The sequence below is a fragment of the Pteropus vampyrus genome, unplaced genomic scaffold, assembly GCF_000151845.1.
Source record: "Pteropus vampyrus isolate Shadow unplaced genomic scaffold, Pvam_2.0 Scaffold705, whole genome shotgun sequence".
Lineage (NCBI taxonomy): Eukaryota > Metazoa > Chordata > Mammalia > Chiroptera > Pteropodidae > Pteropus > Pteropus vampyrus.
In genome coordinates this window covers 519,211-547,136 of record NW_011889486.1, presented here as the reverse complement: position 1 = coordinate 547,136, position 27,926 = coordinate 519,211, and the positions used below count along the sequence as shown (strand labels likewise).

Genomic DNA, 27,926 nt, shown 5'->3' with positions numbered 1-27,926 from the left:
CGCTCCCTCTCCTTATCTCCACACCCTCCAGGCGACCACTGATCCACTTTCTGTCATTACAGATTAGTTCTCATTTTTCTATAGTTAATATACATGAAATAATATATTATGTACCCTTTTCTGGTCTGCCTTCTTACATTCAGCATAATTATTTTGATATTCATCCATCTTGTTGCATCTTTCAATAGTTCATTCCTTTTCTGTTGTTCAGTAGTATTCCATTGTATGGATATGCCACAGCTGTTTATCGATTCATCTGTTGATAGTCTTTTGGGTTGCTTCCTGGTTTTGGTTATTACAAATAAAGCTGCTATGAACATTAATATATGTCATTGTGTGGACATATGCTTTTATTTCTATTGGATAAATACTCAGAGGTGGAATGGCTGGGATACAACTTTTAAAGAAAGTAGTTTTGTTATTCTAGTTCCTTGGCATTCCAATATAAATTGGCTTCTCAAATGCTTACTATAAAATGCCTATTGGCATTTTGATTAAGATTGTACTGAAATTATAGATCAATTTGGGGAGAATTGATGTCTTAATGATGAGTCTTCCAATCCATGAACATGTCTTTTGTCAGATTTATCTCTAAATATGTTATATTTTTTTATGTTATCATATATGGTACTTAAAATTTTTCAATTTCCAATTGTTCATTGATAATATATAGAAATATAATTGCTTTTTGTAAATCAATTTTTACCCTGAAATCTTCCTAATCTCAATTATTAATTCTAGTAGTTTTTGTTTTGTAGATCCCATTAGGTATTCTACATAGATAATCATGTAGTTTGTGACTAAGACAGTTTAACTTTTTTGTTTCCAATCTGGATGTGTTTTACTTCAGTTTCTTGGCTTATTGCATTAGTTAGAATCTCCAGTATAATGTTGACAGGAGTGCAGAGAACATTCTTACCTCATTTGTGATCTTAGAGGGAAAGCGTTGTCTTTCAGCATTAAGCATGATGTTGGCTGTAGGTTTTTTTTAGATGCTCTTTCACAAGTTGAGGACATTCCATTCTCTTTCTAGTTTGTTGAGAATTTTTAGCAAAAATAGTTGAGCATTGTCAAGTGCTTCTTCTGCATTGATTAATATGTTTACATGGTTTTACTTTTTTAGTCTGTTAATATGGTAAATTACTTTGGTGGCATGATCTATTAAACCAATCCTGCATTCCTTGGTCATTATATATTTTTCTTTTTATATATTATCAGATTATATTTGCTTAAATTTTATGAAGAATTTTTGCATCTATTCATAAGGGATCTTGTCAGCAGTTTTCTTGTAATGTCTTTGATTTTGATATCAAAGTATATTGCTTAGAGTTTGCCACAAAATCTGCAAAGTGGATTAGCAGGCTGGAGACGCAGGAAAGAGATGATGTTGCATCTTGAATCTAAAGACAGTTCAGAGACAAAGAATTTTCTGTTCCTCAAAGGACCTCAGTCTGTTTTTTCACAAGGCCTTCAACTGATCGGATGAGGCTCACTCATAGTATGGAAAGTATCCTGCTTTACTCAAAGTTTACTGATTTAAATGTTAATCTCAACTCAAAAAAACCTGTACGACAACATCCAGATCATCTAGATTTGTTTGACTAAATATCTGGGTACCGTGGCTTAGCCAAATTGACACATACAATTAACCATTATAGAAGATAAGTTTAGATGAGTTGGAAGTATTCCCTCTTCAATTTTCTGGAAGAGTTTGTACAGAATTGGTATTATTTCTTTCTATTTAGGTTATCTATTTCATCTTCAGTGAGTGGAGAGCCTTCTTTGTCTTCAAATTCTATCCATCCTTCCCTTCAAGGCCCAGATCAAGTCTCTCTTCATCCATGGAACTTTCCAGACTGTCTCATTTCTCAGTCCCTCCTCAGAACACCAGCAACACTGTAGCACTAACAAGTGCTTAGTCACATTTGTTCTTCTGCTGTTGTTTAACTTTTTGCATGCCTGGGCACTGTTATATGACTGCAAGCTCTTTGAAGACTGGAACGGTTTATTTGTGTCTCCTTAGCATTTAACATGGTACTTGCCTGCCACATGAGTGATCAGAAGAGCACTCATTGAAGGAATACCTAAACAATCACATACAGAGCTCTTAAGTCAGGAAAATGGAGAGCATTCTTCATGATCACAGTTGGCATTGGAGCTGAACATTACTGGCTGCTAATTCCAGTTCTGTTCCTCACTAATTGTACAGTTTGGGCAAATGAGCCCCCATAGTCTCATGGATATACAAGGACAACATCTACCTTGTCAAGTTATCATAAAAATTAAATGAGATAATGCACCTAAATGAGATAATGAACCTTTATTAGATGAGATAATGCACCTAAAGTTCTAAGCACAATTTCTAGAACACAGTAAATACTCATGCTAGGCCTCACTTCCCCTTGACTGGGCACCATCAATTATACCAGGGACAAAACTTCCACTCCACTCCCAGGCCAGCCTGCTGATCTGGCTAGTGAAGGTCAACATCGTGGAGATGTTGTGACCATAAGTATTGAGTGTTTAGAGGGAAAGAAGCCGTGTTTCAACAGTGACTATCAAATAGAAACTGTAGCCATAAGCCCAAGGCTGAGTGTGAATAGTATATGGGGGACTGGTAACCACAAATGGCTTTTTCAGTCCTGGTCACATACATAAATAGCCCTGTGATGAGCAGGGAGGTTTCTGAGTTCAGAGAGGGAGAGAAGAGAACCCACTGGCTTGAGTGGACTAAAGCAGATCTTCAGTGCTCTGGTCTCCTCTCGCTGCAAGCTGTGTGTGTACCCTGGGAGACTGAGAAAGAAGCCCTCCCACACCGGCCTCTGGCTGCTGCTGCATCTCTCTCACCCTCTCTCTGCACACACTCCACATCCTGGCTGCTAAACCACAGCTGCTTCTGGCTGCAGGCTGCTGCCTCTCAGAGTGGAAGAAGGCGTGACAGCACCTCCTTGCCCTACTTCCCTCTCCCTGACTCTGGGGCTCCTCCTTTTAGAGGCAGTTTGTGGAAATCTGTGTTCCATCCCTCAACACTTTTACACTTCCACTCTTCTCACTGCTGTCTTCATCTGTCTTTTAAAGCCTTTGTTTCTGTCTCATCCATGTTTTTGAACTGACCACTCTGTCAGGGACTCATCACTCTCTGCCACCCTTGATGTTTTTCTCCAAGAAAAGTTAGTCAAATGACTAATTGTTTGCTCTTTATCTTCTCGCTCAAGCTTGCACTCTCTCTCTCTCTCTCTCTCTCTCTCTCTCTCTCTCTCTCTCTCTCTCTCTCTCTCTCTCTCTCTCTCTCGCTCCCTCTCTCTTCCTCTCCCTCTCTCTCTCTCTGTCTCTCTCCCTCTCTCTCTCCCTCTCTCTCTCTCTCAACTATTTCCTGATGCCTTCTCTAAAGAGAGCTTCAAATAATGCTCTACCATTGTGAAAACATGTAGTATTTGCCTTTGGGATCATGGCTGGGGAATTTAGTCAAAGGTAGAGAGGACCTGAGTTGTTTCAGGAAATGACGCAGCCTCTGAGGGCCTTTCAGAAAAGAGGAACAACAATTCTTGCAGCCAAACACACTTTATTTCTTTTCTCTCTCAGCTGACAAGGAGCCTAACACATTCATGGACATGGAAACGATTGCCCAGGGGCCTACATTGGAGATAGGAGAGAGGAAACAAAGGCCTGGCTCAGGGCCAAGACCTCTGCCAACATTTATCCAGTCCATTCCCACAGAGGGTTGCCAAAGAGAGAGCTGAAAATATAGGAAGGTAGATGGAATAATTAGGGATGGGGCATCTTATACACAGGAAAAGGAGGGAACGGAAGGAAGAAGTAACACTCACCAGGGAAGACAGGAATTGGGGGCGGTGATGAACAGCAGAAATAAATATTCAGACAAAGGTACAGGCCAGGTGTGAAGGGGTGAGTAGCAATGATATTTCAAAGGACAATAAGGCAGCAATATCCCAGGACTGTGCACCAGCAGAGAAGGCAGGAAGGAGGGAGCTGGGGACAAGGCTGCAGGTGTGAGTTCCACAAGAAGCAGAGGAGCAATTCTGTGGAGTCCAAGACTTGCCCAGGGAACAGGTGCCTGAAGAGGAGCCAGGTCTGGGCCAATGGGAAGCAGTGTCCTTGGGAGCTGTCAGATGCCTCTCTGATTCAGGCCAGAATACAGGTCCCTCTGGCCTTTCCGGATGGGCTAGGGGTGGAGTAGAGAGGGGTGGTCAGCAGGATAGGAGGAGGTGGTTCCTCAAAAAGACAGCCCTCTGAAGACCTAGCTTTAGTGTAATGGAAAGAACCTTGAACTAGGAGTCAGGAGGCAGGCTTGAACTTTAACTTGGCATGGACTGGTAATAGACTTAATTGCGTCACTTCCTTCCGTAAGTCTCAGCTTTCCAATCTCAAAAATGGGAATCTAAAGACCCACTTCTCAGGGCTTTTGTCAGAAAGAAATGAAGTTACTCATGGGAAAATGAATACCACATGCTTGGCTGGTGCTAAATAAATATTTGTTGAAATTGTCCAAGTGTGATATTCAAAATATTTAACAATTGGTATTATACATACAGCAAACAATCAGAACAATCCTGATGGTTCTCTGCTATGCCAGACATTAACTTTTTAGTTGCTTAATCAAGAAGCAGTCCAGGGTGGGGGAGGCCATAATATCTGGCAGTGTATGTTGGGGGTGGGAGATGCTTGAGGCTATTTGCCAGTGAAGTATTTTAAAAATTCAACAACCGATATGACTGTATTGGTACATTCTGGCGGAACATCAGTTCTGAGTTTATCATGTTAGAATTTACATATATGGTATTCCCCATGGCTTTGTCCCAGCTAATGAATAAAAGAAAAAAAAAAAAGAAAAAGAGGAGTATTGCCACCTGCCACCCCCACTCCTCCCAGTGGAGGAAGCCATGCAGGCTTTGAGATGGCCCCATTCTATCATGAAGGAGGCAGAGGGAGGCACAGAGTGGGTTGTTCTGGAACCTTGACTGAGGGGGTGGGCTTTGAAGTGTCTGGTGGGCCAGATGGACAGTCCCACCTGTCCTCTTCTCCCATAGAAAGACCCCTTCTCCCCATTCTATCCCTTGTTACCTCATAGTCTGGATTGGGAACAGGTGGTGGCCTCTCCTTGTTTTGTCCTGCGGAGGAGAGATGAGAGAAGGATTTGTTTCCACGTAGGAGTGCAATGAGACCCAGATCAAGGATCGAAAACCCCTTTGTTCTCTCTTCCACTTCTTCCTTTTTCCGTTTCAGTCTCCCTTTCTCTTCTCTTTCTTTCATCTCATTGCTAATGCCTTCCCACCCCAAATATACACTGTTCTTATCCTTTTGTGACTTTCCTCAGCTTATGGTCCTTCCACTGTTTCCTTACTCATGGAGGAAGGGAAAGGAAAAGGCAGAACTAATGTCTAAAAGTCTCTCTCCCCACAGATTAGGGGTGAAATCTGATTATTGCAGAACACTGACAGGCATTTGAGGAAGCCCATTCTGTTAATAAACTTTTTTGGCACTTTTCTAGAATGGGGAGGAGAGGAGTGATCTGAGATGCGAAACCCTCTGTTGAGATCTTGGCAGTATAGTGAATGTTCTGTAGAAGCTGTCTTGCCTAGCCATGGACTTGCTGCCTCTTCTGGCCCAGGCTAGATATCCCCCTTGGTGGGAATCTCCTCTAACCCAACTCAATGGTCTTACCCCTGGGCTTGCCACCAGTACCCACTCCTCTGGTCACAGGTTTGGCCTTGGCCTTTCTATTCTTGCTCCAGTAATACACCAGCAACAGCAAGCCAAGAGTGATGCAGATGTCAACAATAATGATTACGGCCACTGCCATCAGATCCACCTCCATGCAATTCTCACATACTGCAGGGGACAGGGGGGTGGGGAGAAGAGGAAAAATCATCAAAAAAAAAAAAAGAGAAGGCACAAGGACACTGGGTGTGAGGAAGGAACAAATGAAGGGGATTCTCCCTTCAAGACCCACATGCTGACCACAACCAGAGCCTTCCTTTTTAATACATTTATAATGATGAACGAAGTGTGGCCGTTATGGATAGAAGCTCTGGTGTCAATCTGGGTTCAAGTCCCAGCTCCATTACTCACTAGCTGTGAGAATTGTGAAATGTGTTTTCAATTCACAAAGATTCTGTCCTCTCATCTATAAAATGGGAATAAAATAGTATTTAACTCACATGGTTGTTAAGAGGATTATATGGAAAAAAAAAATACTCCTGGCAAGTGTTTGGTGGTACTGCTTAAAACTTAATAAGCACTCAATAAATATTACTATCATTATTATTTATTATGATGCCTTAGCTTATGGCATTTTATTATGGTAGCTTTGAGTCTCCTTTGCAAATCCTCCTGAAGAATTTATCTCCGGATAAAGCATCAGATGGACACACATCAGTTTGTCATAATTCTGGATGTGCTATAATGCAAATGAATTAATTCTGTCCCTTGGGAATTTGTTGTTTTAGATCAAGTGCTGACTGAGCTTATTTAGACAGCCCCATATTGGTTTTTAATCTGTATTTCAGAAAAAAAATGATGCTGTGTGGCCCCTGAGAGTCCTAGTATTGACTATAGGAGAAACACAAAGATGTCAGGATACTGTGAGCTGTGTTATGGGAGGTAATCGAGGGTACCCTTTTGAAATGGTCTTCCCTAAAGAATCTAGTAGGGCTTACGCTGGAGACCTATATTACCTCTTGCTTTCAGGTAGAGCAAATTGCGATTGTTCTCAGAGGCACTTGTGTAGCAGGAATAATAACCATTATCCTCCATTTCTGAAAAATTCTCCAATAATAGCGTGTCTTCTTCAGGCTTTTGTGGTTTACCATTTTTTTCCCATTTTATTGGTCCAGATTCAGAATCCTCAGGGCATGTCAGCTTTACCTTTGTCCCGGAGATGGAGACTTTATATACTGGAGAATGGGGGAAAGAGAAGGGAAATTGGAAGAAGAAGCCAACAAGATTTCAGAAAAGGCAAATTAATAACAAAAGAATCAACCAAATGCAAAATGTCATGTGTCATCTAGGTCTTAGATTTTCTTGTCAAAAGGGAACACCGCTGGCTATAGGGTATGAAAAAGGGGCTATGTAGGAAAAGGGGGACTAGAGAACCTTTTGAAGGTGACTTCAGAGTTTAGGCATGGACATGGGGACTTGGGAAAGGGAGGATAGAAGTAACCAAAAACCTATAAAAGTCTCTATTTGTAATGTTTCTAAAATGAGTGTTGGAAATATAATGTTGAGAGGGCCTCAGTTCTTGGAATTAATCTCTCTCAGTCAATTCCTTCTCCTCTGTCCACACTGACCTGCATCCTCAAATAGGGCATTCATAAAAGACTGATAAACTTACTTTTCAGTATAACAGAAGATTCATCTGAAAATGAAAAAAGGAAAGACTGGTAAGAAAATAATCTTGGTTAAAGTTTAAATTGTAGGTAAAAATTTTCAAGGGAACTGTACACAATCCCCCAAGAATTCCCAAAGAGGGCCATCCTTTAGGAAGTCCCCAGCCTTAAAGGTGGGACATGTAGTTAGCCCATGAGGTAAGCTTCTGAATGTAACTCAGAAATGTCAAATTGATAATATATCAATATGTGCTTCTTGGTCTACATGCACTGAAGCTCAGAAAGTCTTCAAATACTAAAGCTGAAAAATTATAGAAGTCTTCAAGCTTATCCTCTTACATTAGCAAAAATCATATTCCATATAGATATTAAAAGGTCTTCTCAGAGATAAAGACCTTGATATTTTTGAATTGCTGATATTTGGGCTTACCTATTTTTCATTATTCAGAAGTTCTCATAACTAACAGGATCCCTCATAATAGAGATCAAACATCTTTCTTCTTCTTTATTTGAATTTCTATAAGAGTTTATTTGAGCCCAAACTGATGGCAATTGCTAGGAAGAAAGATCTAAAATGCTCTAAACATCTTTCTTTTTATTCTGTACCACTCTGTTGTTACTGCCCTTAAATTATGTAATGCATTATACATATTTTAAGGGAATAGTATTCCAATAAAAGGTGGCTCTATTTTAAATATCCTTGAGTATAATCAACTCTCAATTATTTTTGTTAGAGGGAGGAACTATTGATGTGGACAACTGAAATTCATTAATAGAATTTGGGGACCCAGCCACGTTTCCCACAGCAGGCAATTTTGTCCCGGGAATATGGGGCTGGCGTGCATCCCCATTTCCTGGAAGACTTGTGGCTGGGACACTGGGCAGCACTAGGCTATGCTTGAGCCTGGATATGACAGCTAGAAGAGAGAAGAGGTGGTGGTGCTCAGAGACAGTCTTTTCTCCGAGGTGTTTTGCTACAGTATGCTATTGGGCACAGATCACTGGACTGAGTCAGAAGCCCTGTGTTTGAATTCCAGATCTGCCTTAGGCTGTGTGACCAAGGGCAAGTCATCTCACTTCTCTGAGCCTGTTTCTTCATCTGGAGAATGGAGATAAAACATGTATCTCACAGGGCATTTGTGAAAATTAAATGGATTATGAAAGCGAATATAGATAGAGCATAGCAGATGCTCAGGAAAAATGTTAGTTACTTTTTTCCTTTTCTTCTTAGGGTCCTGTTACAATGGAGAACAGAACTGAGTTCTGACTCAGTTACTCAGGTAGCTCTCTGGCTGAGATCACACAGAATGTAAGTAAACAAGTCATTCTTCAGGTTTACCCATCTGCTAATAATTGAGAGTTAAGTATAATTACAATAGGTAGCTGATAGTATTTCCACTTAGAAATAATTTTTCAGTACTGATGTTTTAAGAGATGTTAAATAAACTGGAAATCATAAATAAAATAATTTAAAAGTAAATAGATATTTACTCTGCTTGGTGTGTTTGTTTGAAAAAGAGACGTAAAGAAAATTGTACACAACTTTCATTGGCACAAATTTAGTAGTACAGTTCAGACTTACACATGCTCATACGAAGGCCTAGATGTTTATGCTTAGAAATAGGGTGTATGCTCACAAAGATTTTATCACATCCAGAGGCAGTATTTCATAATGGTTAAGAAAATGAGCTTCAGTATCAGCTACATCTGCATTTATAGTTATCTCTGTGATTGGATTATTTATTTATTTTCTAACCTTGGTTTTCTTATCTGTAGAATATGGATGTTAAAATTAGATGAGGAAATTCAGGTAAATATTTAGGGCAATACCTAGAACATACATGCTCAATAACCTGTAATGCTTATTATCTAGTCTGCATGGTTCCCTTATGATAATACCTGAAATTCACCTACTGCCTTCTATATGTCAGATAATGTTCTAAGTGAATCATTCATTCAATCCCCATAACAATCTTACAGGCTACATATCATTATTATTTATTTTACACATGATGATGCTGTGGCACAGAAAAGTTAAATAAATTATTCAAAGAAACTCAGCAAGTCCAGCTAGATTCAAATATGGCTGTCTAGCTTCAGAGTTAGACTCTTAACCTCATATTAAACAGCCTACATCTCCTCTGCCTAAAATACTCTTCTTCCCTAGAATATAAGCTCATCCTTTAAAATTCAGCTGAAGAATCACCTCCTCTGGGGAACTTTCCCCAACTACTCTCTGTAGAGTTGACCACTCTTCTCTTTATATTTTATTTTATTTTACTTCATACCTAACTATATCATAGCATGCAACACACTATATCATCAATTATTTATCTCTCACAAAAGACCAGCTTCTTAAGGGGAGGGAATCATTTATTCATTAAAAAAATATACATTGAGCACCTATTCTGTGCCAGGCAGTGGGCCAGGTAAATAAGACACCATCTCTGCATTCAATGATTTATATAAAAACGTGTGGTGACTCCAATCCTCACCCACATGTATCTTCTTTCCTGAATGTATGCACAGGGATACATATCACATTTAGCAATGATCAGATATGACAGCAACAAACAAACAAGCACTTCTCATGCACGTGCTGTTGAGAGATAGTTGTATTTTCCCTCAAAAAGTTCTGGTTCTCAATGTTTCCTATGGTGATTGTCCTCTATGACCATTTTGTCCCACATTTGAAAAGAGGTTGTATAGAGTGAAAATCCTCTTACCGATATCTTCATTCTTTGAAAAGGAAATGATAAAAAAATCACTAGAAATACTTTTATCAGCTGTTAAGATTAGTCCCTACTTTCTTCAGCCTTTAAAAAACAATGGAACTTCAAATTCCCCATGGCTGTATAAGAAATGCTATTTGGAGCCCTATGTCCTACATTAAACAATTGAAGGCTATTTAAAAAAATGGATTTTAAGTAAACATTTCACTATATATACCAAATTATTACATTGTATACATTAAACTACACCATGTTATATGTTAACTATATCTCGGTAAATTTGAAAAAACCGATCTATATTGGGCATCAATCAAATGATAAACAAAAAATCAAATGGCAATAGCATGCAGAGAAGATGAGTTACCCTGAGGCATATTAGTGCTTTTGACATATCCCATTTGTCAATAATGTAACATTAAAGCATGCTGCATGGTAAAAAAAAAAAAATTATCCCAAGGACTCTACAAATTAGGCAGTGCAATGGAATGTAGACTGGCACGATGACTGCCTTTAAACAAAATTGGTTCACTCAGTCTGGAGGAGCCGATTGAATAGAAGACTTCTAATATTGGAACATTCTTTACTGCTATGACTGAGAAAGTAATTCCAGGCCAGGCACACTCATATGTATGTGCACACATGATCACACAAACATGCACATATTCAGAGTATTTGGCATGTGGTTCTGAATGCACACTGGAATGCTGCTCCAGAGGCTCATTTGCTGCGTACCCATGCATGCATTCAAGCCACATATCCTCTACAAAATCTCTCATCAAATACGAAATGCAAGCAAATTAAAACTGTTGGTACTTTTAACTTCATTTAATAGTCTCAATTTTTTTTCTTTTGAATAGTTAAGACTCATTATTTCCTGTGATCTCTGTTGTTTCCTTCTTCTTTGCTAGAGCCAGAAATATCTCTAGATTTATGAAGAAAAAGCAAAGGAGAAGATGGTAGAAACCCCTTTTACTGGTCTCTGTGGGAGGTCTAGAGAAAATTCTCCTCATAAATATAAAGAATTCTAGGCTGATTTCATGACAAGGAAATAAAGCATATCTCACCTTCTTGCCCCCAAGCACCAACTAGAAAATAAAATAATAAGAAAAAAAGAGTTAGTAAATGTTGTGAGTGCTGAAATCTCAAGCAGAAAACATACCATGGTCTTGTCTGAGCATTTCTAAACATCTGAAGTCCTTCCCAAACACTACTGGATAACAGTCATTCCTGTTTCCTAGACAAGTGACACATACTGCTGAGTACTAGCGAGGGGTTCCTGGTCAGTTTGGGATGAAACATAGCAAGAAAGCATCTAGCATTAAATATGAACACACAATATTTGACAAACAGAAGTTAGAAAAAGTTGGGCTGCTTTTGGGTGACTGAAGAAATAGAAAAAATATTTTGCAGCCAAACCTCCGTTTTGAAAATTGGCCTCTGACTGTAGAAGAAAAACAAGCTCTTGGTTAGGTACAAACTCTGAGATTCTTGTTCCATTTCTGGTTATTTCTTGTCTGATGGTTCAGTTTTTCCATTTGTTTTATGCTTGAGACAGATGAAAATACTCAAAACTTTAGTTACTTATCAACTACAGCCTGTGCACTAGAGAGCCTGATCACATTTTCACCGGGCCCTTCAGATCCCCTCACTCAGAAATATCTGGGATTCATTACAATGACCAGTTTCCCTGGATTTGCCTGAAAGTTTTCTGTATACCTGGACCTTTCTTTTACCAATAGTCTCTACAATGGGTGAGACACCACCTTCCCTTTTCCCCACTCCGATAGCCAGAGCAGACTAGGCACAATCTCATGATGCCAAACCTCTAGGGGAGCTTGGGTCTTTGATAGTCATATTCTCTCTCTCTCTGAAAAGCATAGTTTATACTATAGGCCTCTAAGAAAATGCCTGACTACTTCCTGCAGGAGTCACATCCTGCTCCTTGACGCTCATACTGTGTTCCTTGGACCAGTAGCAAACTAATAAGCCTGAGAGCTTACTAGAAATGCAGAATCACAATCCCAAATCCAGAACTCCTCTAGCAGAAGCTTAACAAGAGCCTCAGGTGATTTGCATTTGCATACAAGCTCTAGAAACCCAAGATGAAGCAGGAAGTGGAGACATCATGGCTGTGGCTCTGAGGTAGGAGCCCCAGCTGTGATATCATTTTGTAGGTCTCTGAAATAAAACCATAGTGAGCCATTTTGCCTCCTGTAATGCAGTCATTGAGAGCACAGGCCTTGTAGACAGATAGCCTTGATTTCCCAGATCAGCTTTGGCACTTACTGTACAGTTTTAAACAAGTTATTTAACTTCTTTGAGTATTAGCTTCTTCATCTACAAAATAGGGAATGTAATGTTTACCTTCCAGAATGGAGGTAAGGATTAAATTAGTTAACACATATAAACAATTTTTTTACATAGTATCTAGAACTCAATAAATGGCAACCTTTAAAAAAAATCTTATTTATCTTATATGAGATATGGAAATGCTCTTGCTTATTTATCAATTTATAGTCTACTTTGCTTCAAAAAGGACTAAACTCATTGAAAGCTCTTGATTAACTGAAAAAAACTGAAAATTATGAAGTGTTTTATTGTCTCAGACACAAAGCTTACTATATCCTGTGCAGAATTTGGGTTCAACTATTTAGTTTCCTCAGAACAAGGAGTGATGGTTAGGTCTTCTAATCTCTTTGGTGTTAATTCTTAAGGGCTGGGTAGTTCACTGACAGAACAAACTGGTTCTTGAAGGCATAGAGACTACTTTGTCTTCAGCAGATATGATCACCCTTACTGCTTTTTTTGGTTGTTCCCTGAAAATTCTCCCAAGTGCCTGGGGCATGCTCACTGTAAGCCTGCAGCCCTAGTTCTTCATGCTAACATTGCACAGTCTCTTACATCTTCTAGTACATGAGGCCACTGGGCATCACAGTCTCTTACATCTTCTAGTACTTGGTACCACTGGGCATCACCAGGTTAGTCTGTGAGCCTTCCCACGGTCTGGAGAAATACCACCTTTTCATTCCATCCTACTCACCTGATAAGAGGCAGAGTCCCAGAACTCTCCAGAGATTTCCCGAAGGCATTCTTCTCTCACTGGATACTTACTTTACCTAAGATGGTGGAGGCCAGTTGGCTTATTACTTCTGAAAAAGAAACCAAAGGACTTTCTCAAAACCCCTGCTGAAGATGAGTACCCTGGGGCCATTGCTCCCAATGCTGAGATGAAAAAGGGGGCTTTGTAAGAGAGAGACTCACCATTTTCCGAAGCGAGCAACTAAGACTGGGTGGGGAGGCGGGTTTCTGAACCCCACACAGGAAGTGTGGTGATGGTGGTGGGGGCCTCTGGGCCTATCGGGTTCTACGTCACTTAAAAACGTTTGAGGCAGAGGCAGCCACCTGGATTGGCTGGGGAGACTTAGGCCCCATATCTTCTCATAGGACAAGCAAGAAGACTGGCAGAACCTCAAGGTGTGGTGGAAAATACCTGCAATTTAGCTGCCTAGGCCTTGCACAATCCCCACATTGGGGATTCCTTTCTCAGATACCACTCCCCCGCAAAGAAGATGTGACAGGAAGAGGGAGAAGCACTGAATAGTTGTTTTCTTTATGGCATACCAGGCATGGGACAACAAGGTGCAGCTATTTTTTAAAAAGCCGTTGGCTTGAAAATACACATTGACTTAAAACCATCAGATATCATTTTTTTGCTTCTAATATTTATAAAAATATTTTAAAATACAATATTTAATGTTGGAAAGGGAAATAACGAGTTATAGTCTCAAAATACTGAGGTAAGTGTAAACTGATACAAGCTTTCTTTATTTTTAAGCATGTTAATCAAATGCTTACTATATGCCAGGCACTGTGCTAAGGGCTTTACTAACATATCTCATGTAATTCTCAAAACAACCTTCTAAGGTAAGTATTATTTTTATCCCTATTTTATTCTTGAAGAAACTGAGTCTAAGTCAAATTATCTAACTTGTCGCAGAGCTGGAATCCTAGCAAGCATTTTGGGAAAATTCCTTTATTTAGTAAATATTTAATGTCTACCATACTGTAGTATATGCTGGGTGCTAGTAATACAGCAGTAACATAATAGTCCATGTAGAGGATGAAAAGAAATGTGGACATTTATTTCAGGAGATTAATGCTGAGAAAGAGGAAATACAGGTGCTATGGGAGTGATAAAAGGAGGCCTAAATACAGTCCAAGGGTTAGAGAAGGTCTCCGTGAGAAGGTGACATCTAAATTTTGAAATGAGATAGATGAATAGGAGTGAAACAGATAGAGAGGAGGACAAGTAAAATATTCCAGACAGAGGGAGCAACATGTTTGAAGCCCAGAGATGAGGAAGAGATTCATTCAAGAAAGTGGGAGTCCAGACTGCCAGATAACTGAAGAGTGAGAAGGAATGGCAAGAAATGGGACAGGAAAGTCAGAAGGAGCCATATCAGATGAGATATACAAACCTTGTTCAAAATTCTTAAGGATTAATCAAGGGCAATGGGAAACAATTGAAGGGTTTAAAACAGGGGAGTGACAGTATCAAATTGTTTAAAAATTTAAATGAAAAAAATTAACTATGGAAGTAATACATGCACATATTAAAAGCAACAAAGAACACAGAAGGGTGTAGAACAACAGTCCCCTGCCCCACTTCACCTCAGCCCTATTCCTCTCCCTAGAGAAAACCACTCTTAACTTTATAAACTGTTTCTTTCTGGTGGTTCCTTTCTTATCTCAAAATGTGCATTATCATCATTCGGGTTCTCTGGGAAACAAATTCTGAGATGAAGATTTGCATGCAGGTGGCTCACTGAGGAATAGCACTTGTAAGGAAAGAAAGCAGGCCTGGGCAGAGGGAGAAGGTGAACAACAATGAGATAGCAACAGAGACCTCAGCCAATCCCATGGAGAGTCATCAGGCTGGGATGACTCTTCAGAATGGTCTTGAATTGAGGCACATCATCCAGTCTCGGATGTGAGCTGTTCCCAGAGAGGAAGTGTGAACTTGGGGGAGGCAGCTGCTTTGCTGAGGACAATTCCTGTGAAAGGGCTCAGCTGTGACCCTTAAGGACACAATCCCAGCAGTCCTCAAGGGGGGACCTGGGCAGCACCACACAGCACATGCAATTCACGCCTTGCATTGCTCAGATTCATTTGCTATCTGATAATTTCACCCTATTCTTAAACAGCATTTTCAGGACTCTGTTTGATCTCTTTTCCTGGAGAAACTTAGAAAAAGAAAGTTAGTGAGATAAATTACAGCAGCTGTTCTGGGGGTCCCGTCTGATAGTCATCATCTCCTTCCTTTGTTATCCATTCTAGATAGCTCCAGCCTCAGCTAGCACTTCTGCTGCTGACCTAAGAGAAGACATAGCTTGAGGAGGCTGGGCCCCTGGTTAGCATGGCCTTTTCAGACTGTGCATCCTTGCATTCTAGCATTCTATATGTATTCTCCCTGCTCCCTGACTCCTCCCGATAATAATGAGAGATTCATTCTGTTGGGAGGGTGACTTTTTTTTTTTTTGCCTATTGGTCTCTTGGCAGTGGTAGGTAGCAGGTAGCTTAGTTTAATAGGACTCTTGCTGTGTACCGTGGTGGAAGTATTCTACCTCTGGAAACCATGGCCTCCAGAAACTCAGAGTCTAGAGTTAATGGGACAGGAAGCACTTATTTCCTAAATGGTTTACTGGGAGTAATGATCAGCATGGATATTTTTACTTCCAACCCTTAGTTCCTGGATGCACGTATTCTACCTCTTGGGGACATAGTACCATATTATTGTCTTTGATTTAAGATTATTGCCACATCCTAAAGGATAGTGCTCCAGATTGCAGGGTGTCATCTCAAGTTGATACCTTAGCTATGTCTTCAATCTAGTGATTGATCAGAGTGTGCAGCTTCAGGATGGTGTGGTATATGATAGAACTAGTGGATCTCATGGTTATATGTCTAAATACCTTTGTTATGAAGTGGGTCCCATGGTCTGTTGTGATGCTATGCAAGATCCAATGCTAATGGATCAGACAGTACGTGAACTCTTGGATAGCAGGGCTAACTGAGGCATTGTAGGCAAGAAAGTCAAACCTAAACCCATATCAATTTCTGTTAAATGAATTGGGCTCTTTTCAAATTTGTTTTGGAAAGGGTCCAATGTAATCATATGACCAAGAAGAGGCTCAGCATTGGACCCTGTTTTGACAGCAGCAGGAGCTAGGTCAGCCTTGGTTGAGTGGGAGGCCATTCTGTTGTACACAGATGTAGTCTCCACTAATGCCACCATAGCTACTATGTTCATAACTCCATTGTCCCAGTTTTGGGATGACCGAGGACAGGAGTTAATTCACATTAGCTAGCCAAGTCATTTTCTTCTATGTTGTGTTGTAGTGTCTTTTCCATGATGGATGTTCTCTGGTGGATGTTAACATGTGACAAAAAGATTTTCATACTTTACAATGACTCCTATAGGTCCAAACACATGTCTCTTTTCCATACTTCCTTGCTCCCACTCTTCTAATATTACTCATTTTAGGCCCCTGACCCATAAATTAAGCCATTCACCGCTGCCAATGAATCTTTCTATATTCTTATATCAGGCCACTTCTCTTTTCACATAAAGTGGATGACCAGGTACAATGCCAGAAACTCTGCCTTTGAGATGATTTCCCCTAACTATTGTCTTTCAAGGCTACTTCTGCATGTGTCTGCAAGTCTGCAGCAATCCATTTTGGCTTGCATCCATGTACTGAGCTGACATCTGTCAACAAAGCCCAGGTTTTATTCTCCATTGTCAGCTAGTCCGTGGGGATGGCCCACCATGGAGCCATAGGTTGAGCTGAGGATTAAGTGTTCATGCAACAGTGATGGATGATGTGGGAGTATGAGCCAAGTACTCTTGCAGTTTGTATTTTCTGGTACTGCTCGTGCCTGCTCCAGATTGTATTCTTTCCATCTTATGATAGATTGTTGTTGCATTCACCTAACTTTCTGACTTGGTGGGCTGGACAGTGCCTACCTTACAACAGGCAGTTTGGGTTTAAAGTCAATTGCTGTTCCACAAACAGTCACTTAATTCTACCAGTATATCTACTCTAGCAGTATGCCAGGTGCTGATTTTTGATTGGTATAACATTCTCTGCTGCAGAATGGCTTTGTTCCAGAATCCTGGGTGCCAACAATATGATTCTCCTGCTAGAATTTGCCATAAACTCCAAAAGACATTTTTTCCCACCACAGATACTACTCATTACCACCACGTATGTCAAAATATGGCCCTAGGTGCAGAGGTCCTTGTACTGCAACCTGGACTTGTTGCAGCTATGTTTACTGCTCTGGGCTTCACTCGAAGCTGAAATGGTTCCATGTTACATGGTAAATAAACCAAGTGTGGAATATGCTCTTCTAAAACATAAGAAACATATAAGATATTTTGTTTCTTTCTTAATGGTGAAGGCAGTGCAAGTTCTAATAACATATCCTCCACTTTGGAAAACATGGCCAGTCCAAGACCCTGTACTCCTATAAAGGTCATTTATGTGGCAGGTTCCTGAATCTTCATAGAATCTCTCTCCTATTCCCCAAGGCCTCTGAGAACTTGCCATTTCTGGCTTATTTAATGAGCATGATGTCATTGATATAGTGAACCAATGTAATGTTCCGAAGGATTCAGGTCTCTTCAGGGTATGTTATGACAGAGAGCGGATTAGTTAATATAGCCTTAGGCAAGATCAGGAAAGTATATTATCACTTGTGTGTGAATGCTTTAATTAAGGTATTACATTTGGCTTAGCTGCTGCAATGGGGCTACTACTTTGCTAAGTTTGCAGTAGTCCACTCATGCACAATGATACCTCATTTTTGCAAAGATCAGATTAATGAATTAAATGAATTATGATAGATCCACCATCTTTGTATCTTTTAAGCCTTTCTAAGTGACACTAATCTCTACCATTCCCTTTAGGATGCAATATTGTTTTTTATTTACAATCTTGGCTGAGAGTCACAGAAAATTTCAAGGGCTTCCACTGGCTTTTCATAATATAATAGCTCTTACTAACAGGTCAAAGAATTGAGGTGAGGTTTCTGCCAACTGCTGTGTCCATAAACGTCCCTTGGGCCATTTGAAAGTCATGTGGGATGTAGGACAATTCTTTGTTTTCCTGACCTGTTCTGTGACCTGACCTGTGCTAGTATTGAGTTGAGTGTATGCCTCTAGCATCTCACGCAAACATTTCCAAAATACCCTCTGGGGAACAGTACCATCTCAGTTGAGAATCACTATTCTAGAGCCTTCCTCCATCTTGGGTTCACAGAACCTAGTCTCTAGTTTCTTCCCAAAACGAACAGAAGGAGGCAGCAATTGACTAGGAAATCAGCATTATGGGCACATAAATACTTGCTGTGAGTTGACTACTCTGAACTTTGCCCTCACTCAATCTGTACCACAAGCTACTAGACCAATCTGGAAGCTCAACCTGTTTCCTGGGAGTTTATGCATGTTCTCTGCTCTGGCTTGCCAAATGGTTCCCATCTCCTCTTAGATTCTAATAAACTTGCAGCATCCAAGCAGTTGCTCTATTTTTTCATTTATTTTTTATTATTTTTTAAGTTTATTGTGGTAACATTGGTTGATACAATTATATAATTTTCAGATGTACATTATAATTTAACATCTGTATATTCTATTGTGTGTTTACCACCCAAAGGCCAGTTTCCTTCAGCTACCATATATTTGATCTCCTTTACCCACTTCGCCCTCCCTCTACTGCCCTATATTCGACCCCCTTTACCCTCTCTAACTCCTCCCACCTCCCCCTCTCCCTACCATCTGGTAACCACTAGTCCATTGTCCATGTCCATAAATCTCTGTTTGTTTGTCCTGTTCATTTGTTGCTTTTAGGTTTATATCCCACATATAAGTGATACGTGATTTTCAACTTTTTCTGTCTGGCTTCTTTCGCTTAGCATGATTATCTTGAGGTCCATTCACGTTGTCGAAAATAGCAGTATTTTATCTCTTCTTATGGCTGAGTAATATTCCATTATATATATGGAATTGTATATATTGTATTTCATTGTATATATATTGTATACAGCTTCTTTAGCCAGTCATCAATCATAGGACACTTCGGTAGCTTCCATGTCTTGGCCACTGTGAATAATGCTGCTATGAACATCAGTGTGCAAATATCTTTTGGGAGATGAGTTTTCAAATCCTTGGGGTAAAAACCCAGTAGAGGGATTGCTGGATCATATGATAGATCAATTCTTAGTGTTTTGAGGAACCTCCATACTGTTTTTCATAGTGGCTGCACCAACTTGCAGTCCCACCAGCAGCATGTGAGGGTTCCTTTTTCTCCACATCTTACCAACATTTGTTATTACTTGTCCTGTTCATTATAGCTATTCTAACAGGTGTGAGATGGTATCTCAATGTGGTTTTGATTTGCATTTCCCTAATAGCTGGCGATGTTGAGCACCTTTTCATATATTTGTTGGCCATTTGTATGTCCTCTAGGGAGAAGTGTCTGTTCAAGTCCTCTGCCCATTTTTTTGATTGGATTGTTTGTTTTTTTATTGTTATTGAGTCATATGAGTTCTTTGTATATTTTGGAATTAGGTCCTTATTGGAGGTGTTGTTTGCAAATATATTTTCCCATTTGGATGGTTGTCTCTTTACCTTGTTGACGATTCCTTTTGCTGAGCAGAAGCTTTTTAGTTTGATGTAGTCCCATTCATTTATTTTTGTTTTTACTTCTCTTGCCTTTGAGGTCAAATTCATAAAATCCTCTTTAAGTCCAAGGTCCTTGAGTTTAGTTCCTATGTTTTCTTCTATGCATTTTGTTGTTTCAGGTCTTATATTCAGATCCTTAATCCATTTTGAGTTAATTTTGGTGTGTGATGATAAACAATAGTCTGGTTTCATTCTTTTGAAGGTGGTCTTCCAGTTTTCCCAGCACCATTTACTGAAGAGGCTTTCCTTTCTCCACTGTACGTTTTTGCCTTTTTTGTCAAAAATTATTTGCCCATATAAATATGGCTTTACTTGTGGACTCTCAATTCTGTTCCACTGGTCCATGTGTCTGTTTTTCTGCCAATCCCATGCTGTTTTGTTTACTGTCACTTTGTAGTATAATTTGAAGTCGGGCAGAGAACGATGCTTCCTGCCTCGTTCTTTTTTCTCAGGATGGCTATGGCAATTTGGGGTCTTTTGTGCTTCCATACAAATCTGATGACTTTTTGTTTTATTTCTTTAAAAAATGCCAATGGGATTTTGATGAAGATTGCATTAAATCTGTATAATGCTTTGGGTAATATGGTCGTTTTAAGTATGTTGAGTCTTCCAATCCAAGAACACGGAATATCTTTCCATTTTTTTTGTATCTTCTTTGATTTCTTTTAATAGGGTCTTGTAGTTTTCATTATATAGGTCCTTCACTTGTTTCATTAAATTTATTCCTAGGTAATTTATTCTTTTTGTTGCAATTGCAAAAGGAATTCTTTTTTCTACTTCTTCTGACACATCATTATTGGAGTATAGAAATGCTATGGATTTTTGAACGTTGATTTTGTATCCAGAAACTTTACTGGATTTGCTTATTGTTTCTAGTAGTGTTCTTGTGTTCTTGTGATTCCCTATAGAGAATCATGTCATCCGCAGATAGTGACAGTTTGATTTCATTTCCTATTTGGATGCCTTTTGTATCTTTCTCTTGTCTTATTACACTCGCTAGGACTTCCAATGTTATATTAAATAACAGTGGCAATAGTGGACAGCCTTGCCTTGTTCCTGATCTTAGAGGGAAGGTTTTTAGTTTTTCACTAGTAAGTGTACTGTTGGTTGAGGGTTAGTCATAGATGGCCTTTATTATATTAAGGTACTTTCCTTCTACACCGATTTTGTTAAGTGTTTTGATAATAAATAGATGCCGTATCTCGTCGAAGGCTGTTTCTGCATCTATTGATGTGATCATATGATTCTTATTTTTTAATTTGTTTATGTGGTATATCACATTAATCAATTTGTGTGTGTTGAACCACTCCTGTGCCCCTGGAATGAAGCCCACTTTATTGTGGTGTATAATCTTTTTAATATGTTGCTGTATTCAGTTTGCTAGTATCTTATTTAGGATTTTTGCAAATGTGTTCATGAGAGATATTGGTCTGTAGTTTTCTTTCTTTGTGTTATCTTTACAAGGTTTTGGTATCAGGGTAATGTTGGCCTCATAAATGAGTTGGGAAGCATTGCCTCTTTGGTTTTTTGGAAGAGTTTGAGGAGAATAGGTATTAAATCTTCTTTGAATGTTTGGTAGAATTCACTGGTAATGCCATCTGGTCCCAAACTTTTACTTTTTGGTAGGTTTTTGATGATTATTTAAATTTCCATGCTGCTGATCAGTCCATTTAGATTTTCCAGTTTTTCTTGATTCAGTCTAGGAAGGTTGTATTTTTCTAAGTAATGGTCCCTTTCTTCTAGTTTATTAAATTTGGTGTTATGTACTTTTTCATACTATTCTTGTATGACCTTTGTATTTCTGCAATGTCAGTCATAATTTCCCCTCTTTCATCCCTGATTCTCTCTTTTCTTTAGTGAGTCTATCCAGGGGTTTGTCAATTTTATTAACCTTTTCAAACAACCAGCTCTTTGTTGCATTTATTTTTTCTATTTTTTTTTTTGTATTTAATTTCACTTATTTCTGCTGTAATTTTGAGTATTTCTTTTCTTCTGCTGATTTTAGGCTTCATTTGTTGTTCCTTTTCTAGTTTTTTAAGATGAAGCATTAGGTTGTTTATTTGGGCTCTTTTTTAAAAAAATTTTTTTAGATGAGGCAAGCCTTGGTTGACCTCACAGAGTGCAAGGAGCTTGTCAGCTTACAATTCCTTATTTTTTTATTTTCTATGCCTACAGCACCTGGTCTTCCTGTGTGGTCTCCCATCCAAGTACTAACCAGGCCCGACTCTGCTTAGCTTCTGAGATTAGATGGGATCGAGCTTCTTCAAGGTAGCATGGCCGTAGACTATTTGGGTTCATTCTCGTTTTTGGAGATAGGCCTGTAATGATATGAACTTTCCTCTTATGACCACTTTTGCCATGTCCCAAAAGTTTTGATATGTTGTACGATCATTATCATTTGTTTCTATGTATTCTTGATCTCTCTTTTTCTTCTCTGACCCAGTTATTCTTCAGTAGCAGGTTGTTTAATCTCCATGTATTTGTGGTTCTTCCTGATTTCTTTTTTGCAGTTGATCTCTAGTTTCAAAGCATTATGATCGGAGAATATGGTTGGTATGATTTCCACTCTCATATTTGTTGAGGCTATCTCTGTGTCCCAGAATGTGGTTGATTCTTGAGAATGTTCTTCCATGTGCACTAGAGAAAACTGTTTAAGCATCTCTTTTGGGATGGAAGGCTCTATAAATGTCAGTTATGTCCAGTTGGTCTAATGTGTCATTTAAGGATGTTATTTCCTTATTGATTTTTGGTTTGAATGATCTGTCCATATCCAACAATGGGGTATTTAGGCCCCCTACTACGATAGTGTTTTGGTTTGTTTCTCCCTTTAGTTCTGTTAGTAATTGCTTTACATATTTTGGGGCTCCCTGATTGGGAACATAGATATTCATAAGTGTTATGTCTTCTTGGTGCATGATTCCCTTTAACATTATGAAGTGTCCCTCAGTATTTTTCTTTACCTTTTTTATTTTGAATTCTATTTCGTTCGATATTAGTACCTCTATTCGTGCTTTTCTCTAAATGCCATTTGCTTGAAATATCATTTTCCACCCTTTCCCTGGATGATCCCAAATGTATGGCTAAAATCCAAAGCTACTGTCATCAACCCAGCTAATCTGTTGCCAGACCCAGACCCTGAGACCCCCGTTCACGACTGCATAGATTTCACTGATGCTGTGTGTTCCTCGCGGCCAGACCTCAAAGACTCCCCTCTGCCTGAGGCTGATGAAGTTCTGTGCACGGATGGGAGCAGCTTCACGCAGGAAGGAAGAAGGTATGCTGGGGCAGTGGTCGTAACTCTAACTGGCACCATCTGGTCACAAGCTCTTCCCCATGGGACTTCTGCTCAAAAGGCTGAAGTCATCGCCCTCACTGAAGCACTAAGATGGGGAAAGGATAAGGCAGTCACAATATACACTGACAGCTGATACACCTTTGCCACTACACATGTACACAGAGCCATCTACAAGGAAAGAGGGCTTCTGACTTCAGCTGGGATGGACATCAAGAACAAGGAGGAGATCTTAGCCTTCCTTGAAGCCATATACATGCCTAAGGCTCTTGCTATTGTTCATTGTAAAGGGCATCAAAAAGGGAATAGTCCCAAGGCTGAGGGAAACCGATGAGCCGATGCAGAGGCAAGAACAGTGGCCACAAGGCCAGTGGGGCTCCCACCACATCTACTCACTGTTGTCTTTTACCCAGAACTGCCTCCATCTCTGACCTCAGAAGAGAACATATATTTTCAAGATAAGGGAGACACTAGGAACCAACAGGGGTGGTGGACGACCCCAGATAGAAAAATCGGGCTCTCACAGGCTCTTGGAAGGACTCTCCTCCATCAACTACACCAGACCACACACCTAGAGTGAACTAAGATGCTCCAAGCTTTAGACCCCTACTTTCACTTGTTAGAAGGGAGAACTGCAGAGGAGATTGCCTCACGATGCCCGGCTTATACCCAAGTTAATCCAAAGATGGGGAAGATAGAAGAACCTAGGCAAATGGAAAGAGGAACTTATTTGGGGGACCACTGGGAAGTAGATTTCACTGAGGTAACCCCGACTGTGGGGGGGCTACAAATATTTACTTGTTTTTATAGACACCTTTTCAGGATGGTAGAGGCCTTCCCCACCAGGAAAGAGACTGCCTTAGTAGTTACTAAGAAACTACTACAAGAAATCTTCCCTCAATTTGGTCTCCCTGGAACTTTAAGGTCAGATAACAGGCCAGCCTTCGTAGCAAAGGCATCACAACAATTGGCTAGCTATCTAAATTTGCGGTGGAAACTCCACTGCACCTACCGGCCCCAAAGTTCGGGCCAAGTAGAGCGAATGAATCAGACCCTAAAAGAGACATTAGTCAAGTTAGGATTAGAAACTGGTGGGACCTGGGTAGAACTTTTCCCCTTTGCTCTTCTCCGAGCCAGGTGTACTCCATATATTAATGGATTCAGCCCATTTGAAATTTTCTTTGGAAAACCCCCACCTTTAGTACCTAGAATAGAAGATGAGAAAAAGGCAAAACTACATAATCTTGTCTTACTTAAGTCTTTACAGGCCCTTCAAAGTGTACAGAAGGAGATTTGGTCCTGGGTTCGTGCTGCCCACTCAGCCCCGGGGGACAAACTTCTCCATCACTTTCAGCCTGGGGACTCTGTGTGGATCCGGAAGTTCACTTCCGAAGGACTAGAACCCAAATAGAAAGGGCCTTTCACTGTCTACCTGACGATGCCCACTGCAGTTAAAGTAGACGGCATCCCATCATGGATTCATCACTGCCACATGAAGGCAGCATGAGAGTGGACAGCTCAGGAAGATGGGTGATTAAGACTAAGACTCAAGCGTACGTAAGTCTAACCCTCTGTTTCTTCCTTTTTCCTCTTTAGCCCAGGCATACAGAAACATACACCAGCCTAGAGTATAGGAGCTTATAGTAACTGAGACCGGTGAAATCACTGCCCAGAACATCACCAGCCACAGTACTCCAGAGACCATGTAGACTTGTGCCAGCTTGCCAGAGATCCTCCTCCTCCTCTTGTTAACTTTTGGCTCATGTTTCCGCAATTTCTTGTTTGCATATATATTGGGAAGAGAATTAATTCTATTAAACTTTTAGTAATACAAAAATAGAGGCTATGAGCAAATTCTGCATGAAGAATCAGGGATTTGATTTTCCGCTAAGGCCAGTGGGGAATGTGCTGGCTGGAAAATTAGTTTGGCTATTGCCCTTGGGAACATAACGCTCTAACAATAAGCTTTCTGCTTCTGTACCCACCGCTTGCACAACTGACCTGTGGGTTGACAGTTAGTAAAAAGAAGAAAAATAGACTTGTGTGTTCAAACAGGATGAAGAATAGGGGGTTAGGGCTTAAAAACCCTGTACCTCTACATTTTGGGGCTGCTTAATTCGGGGTCTGTGTACCCCTGGCAGACCCAGCTGACTGAATAGAGAGTGTGTTTCCTGTAACTCATTGATTTCTGGTGGTCCATGTGTCTATCGGGGGCTGGTGGCTACAACACTACCCCAACTATGGCATCTTGACATACTGAATATTTTAAACTGAAAGAATTTGAAAAAAAAAAAAAAAACAAAAGCAAGAAAGTTACTCTGATCTCCCTCCACATTTCTCCCTTCAAATGTTGTAGCTGCCAGCCCCCGAAAGACACACGGACCACCAGAAATCAGTGAGTTATAGGAAACACACTCTTTATTCAGCCAGCTGGGTCTGCCAGGGGTACGCAGACCCCGAATTAAGCAGCCCCAAAAAGTAGAAGTACAAGGTTTTTAAGCCCTAAACCCCATTCCTCATTCTGTCTGAACACAAAGGTCTATTTTTCTTCTATTCACTACCTGTCGACCCATAGGTCGGGTGTGCAAGCGGGGGTACAGAAGCAGAAAGCTTGTTATTAGAATGTTATGTTCCCATAATTAAAAGCCTTTTGTTCCCATGACGATAGTCAAACAGTAATTTCCTGCAAGTAATAAATTTCAAGCAGTCATTTTTCAGCCACCACACAAACAGATAATAAAATCCTCATGTGAGAGGAACCCTCCCTATGACTGGAGGAAAGAAGCATCATTATCTCAGGACAAAGGGACTACAGAAGAATCTGAACAAATAGTACTTGCTAAGTTTCTCTAGTTTACTATAATTACCTCATGCTCCTTGGCTTATTATTCTTCCACAATTGTCTACTTTTCATCAAACATAGTGTAAAATACTCAGAGCTAACTGTTTCACTGAGTCTTCATTTCCTTATGAAGGCTCTTGTGTTACATAAACATATATTAAATAAATTTGTAGGCTTTAGGTTACAAATAAATTTTTAGACTTAAATAATTTTGTAGGAGTTAATCTGTCTTTATCAGTTTAATTTTCAGACCCAACCAGGGACCCTGAATGGGTTGGAGAAAACTTTTTTTCTCTCTTACACTCTTTTGTAAGAAGCAAAGGCAAGAAATCTAAGCTACAGGCTGTAGCTTGCCAATTACCGTGATGGGCAGCTATGGGTTTTATCTGCATATCTCAGGCAGAGGACAGAGTGCTAGAATCGGTATTATAATGGGGGTGGCTGATCTAAGACTTTATTAATATCTAGTGCCTTGTGAATGAAAAAAGATATTCTATGGACAGTAACCTCACAGGGTGATCTGCTCATAAATTCTTAACTGGGCAAGTCACACTTCTTTAAGGCATTGGTGTATAAATTCTTTAGTAGAAGGTTTATCTTTGCCTTAAATAAGCTCTTTTCATTGTTCTTGGGCATCTAGGTTAACACACCTTTAAAATACCAGAAGTAATACTCTTCAAAGGGGGTATTAACCCTCAAGATAGCATGTAATCTTATTAATTATCTTGTAATCTAATCTCTGCCTTGCTTTCTCCCACCTCCAATGTTCCTTACATTCCCTCCTTAGTTTCAAATGCATAAAAGGAGCTGCTCAAATAGGCTCTTCTAAAAATTCTCTGCAGGTTTGGATGTTTCTTTCAACAGCCTCATAAATATTTGGTGTTTTGTGTGTCTTGTGAATATTTAATGCCCATCCCTTCCTATGTCAGCAGATATCTGCTTTACTCAATGTCTAACATGTCTCACACACTACTGGCTTCTACACTTAGTTTCTCCTATCTTCCTTGATTATTTCCTTCTCTTATTTTCTATAACAAACTAGAAAATTCTTAAATAAAAACAGCAAAAACACCTTATAAGAATTCAAGAGCCAACTTGAAGAGGCTCTCACTGGCCAAAGATGGTATACTCTTGAGAATCAATAAAGATAATATCTGTAATGTTTAAAATCCATCAAATGTGTTTAATGCTATGAGTTTATAATGACACAAACACAAACACAAACAAAAATATCTATTTGGTAACCATTGGATGATGGTAGTGCTTAAAACTGGTCTTTCCTATATCTACTATTTAGTAACCATTTAGTAGATGAGAGAGTTCCTCTTCCTAGAAATAGTCTAGCTAGTAAATGAAGCAGGTGTTAAAAAACAAAATTCACCAAGTAAAATTGAAGATCTAATTGGCTTTATTAAGCAAATTGTGAATTGAGCAGCATCCCAGTTAGCAACTAGAAGGGCGTTCCAATGAATTATACAAAATGGAAGAGTCTTATAGGCAGAATGAGAGTAGGATTAAGAAGGTAAGAGTAGATTATTTCAAGAAAGGACACCTTCCCTTAGGAGAAGGCAGGGGGTCTTATCAGGCAGATAGTCTCGCTAATGCTGGTAGAAAAATTCAGACTGATTGGATTAAAATTTGACTTCTGGAGTAGTTGAGACTGAAATTAGGTTAGTTATTAAGTTTTGGTCTGATGATGTGGCTTAGAAAAAGTGATTCCATTTTGGCATTTTTTTCTTTTTTAACACAGGAATGATCGAATTAGAACATCACCATTTTGCAACACCTAATGAATGAATGACTCTAGGCACTGGGCATCAAAGACTGCTAATATCACACACACACAAAAAAAACAGCCACACATTATGTACTTCTTGAAGGAAGAACATAATATACCTATGAGGTAGCCTTGTTTATAAAAAGTCAACTCCTCATCTGATTGTGAGTTAGTCTAGTCTACATTAGTGAT

The 27,926-nt window shown here is 39.7% G+C and overlaps 1 protein-coding gene and 1 pseudogene across 1 annotated transcript; both read right to left on the bottom strand.

Annotated features, from left to right (window-relative positions):
• Positions 1-3,545: 3,545 nt before the first annotated feature.
• Positions 3,546-13,408, bottom strand: CD3E (CD3e molecule). The gene is made up of 8 exons (XM_011385383.2): positions 13,340-13,408; positions 13,119-13,227; positions 11,143-11,163; positions 7,352-7,375; positions 6,696-6,914; positions 5,683-5,850; positions 5,083-5,129; positions 3,546-4,183 (listed from the first exon to the last, which is right to left on the bottom strand). The coding sequence occupies exons 2-8, from the start codon at positions 13,165-13,167 to the stop codon at positions 4,127-4,129; spliced, it is 585 nt and encodes a 194-aa protein (XP_011383685.1). The 5' UTR covers positions 13,168-13,227; positions 13,340-13,408; the 3' UTR covers positions 3,546-4,126.
• An 8,581-nt stretch (positions 13,409-21,989) lies between these two features.
• LOC111733962 lies at positions 21,990-22,108 on the bottom strand (annotated as a pseudogene).
• Positions 22,109-27,926: the final 5,818 nt, after the last annotated feature.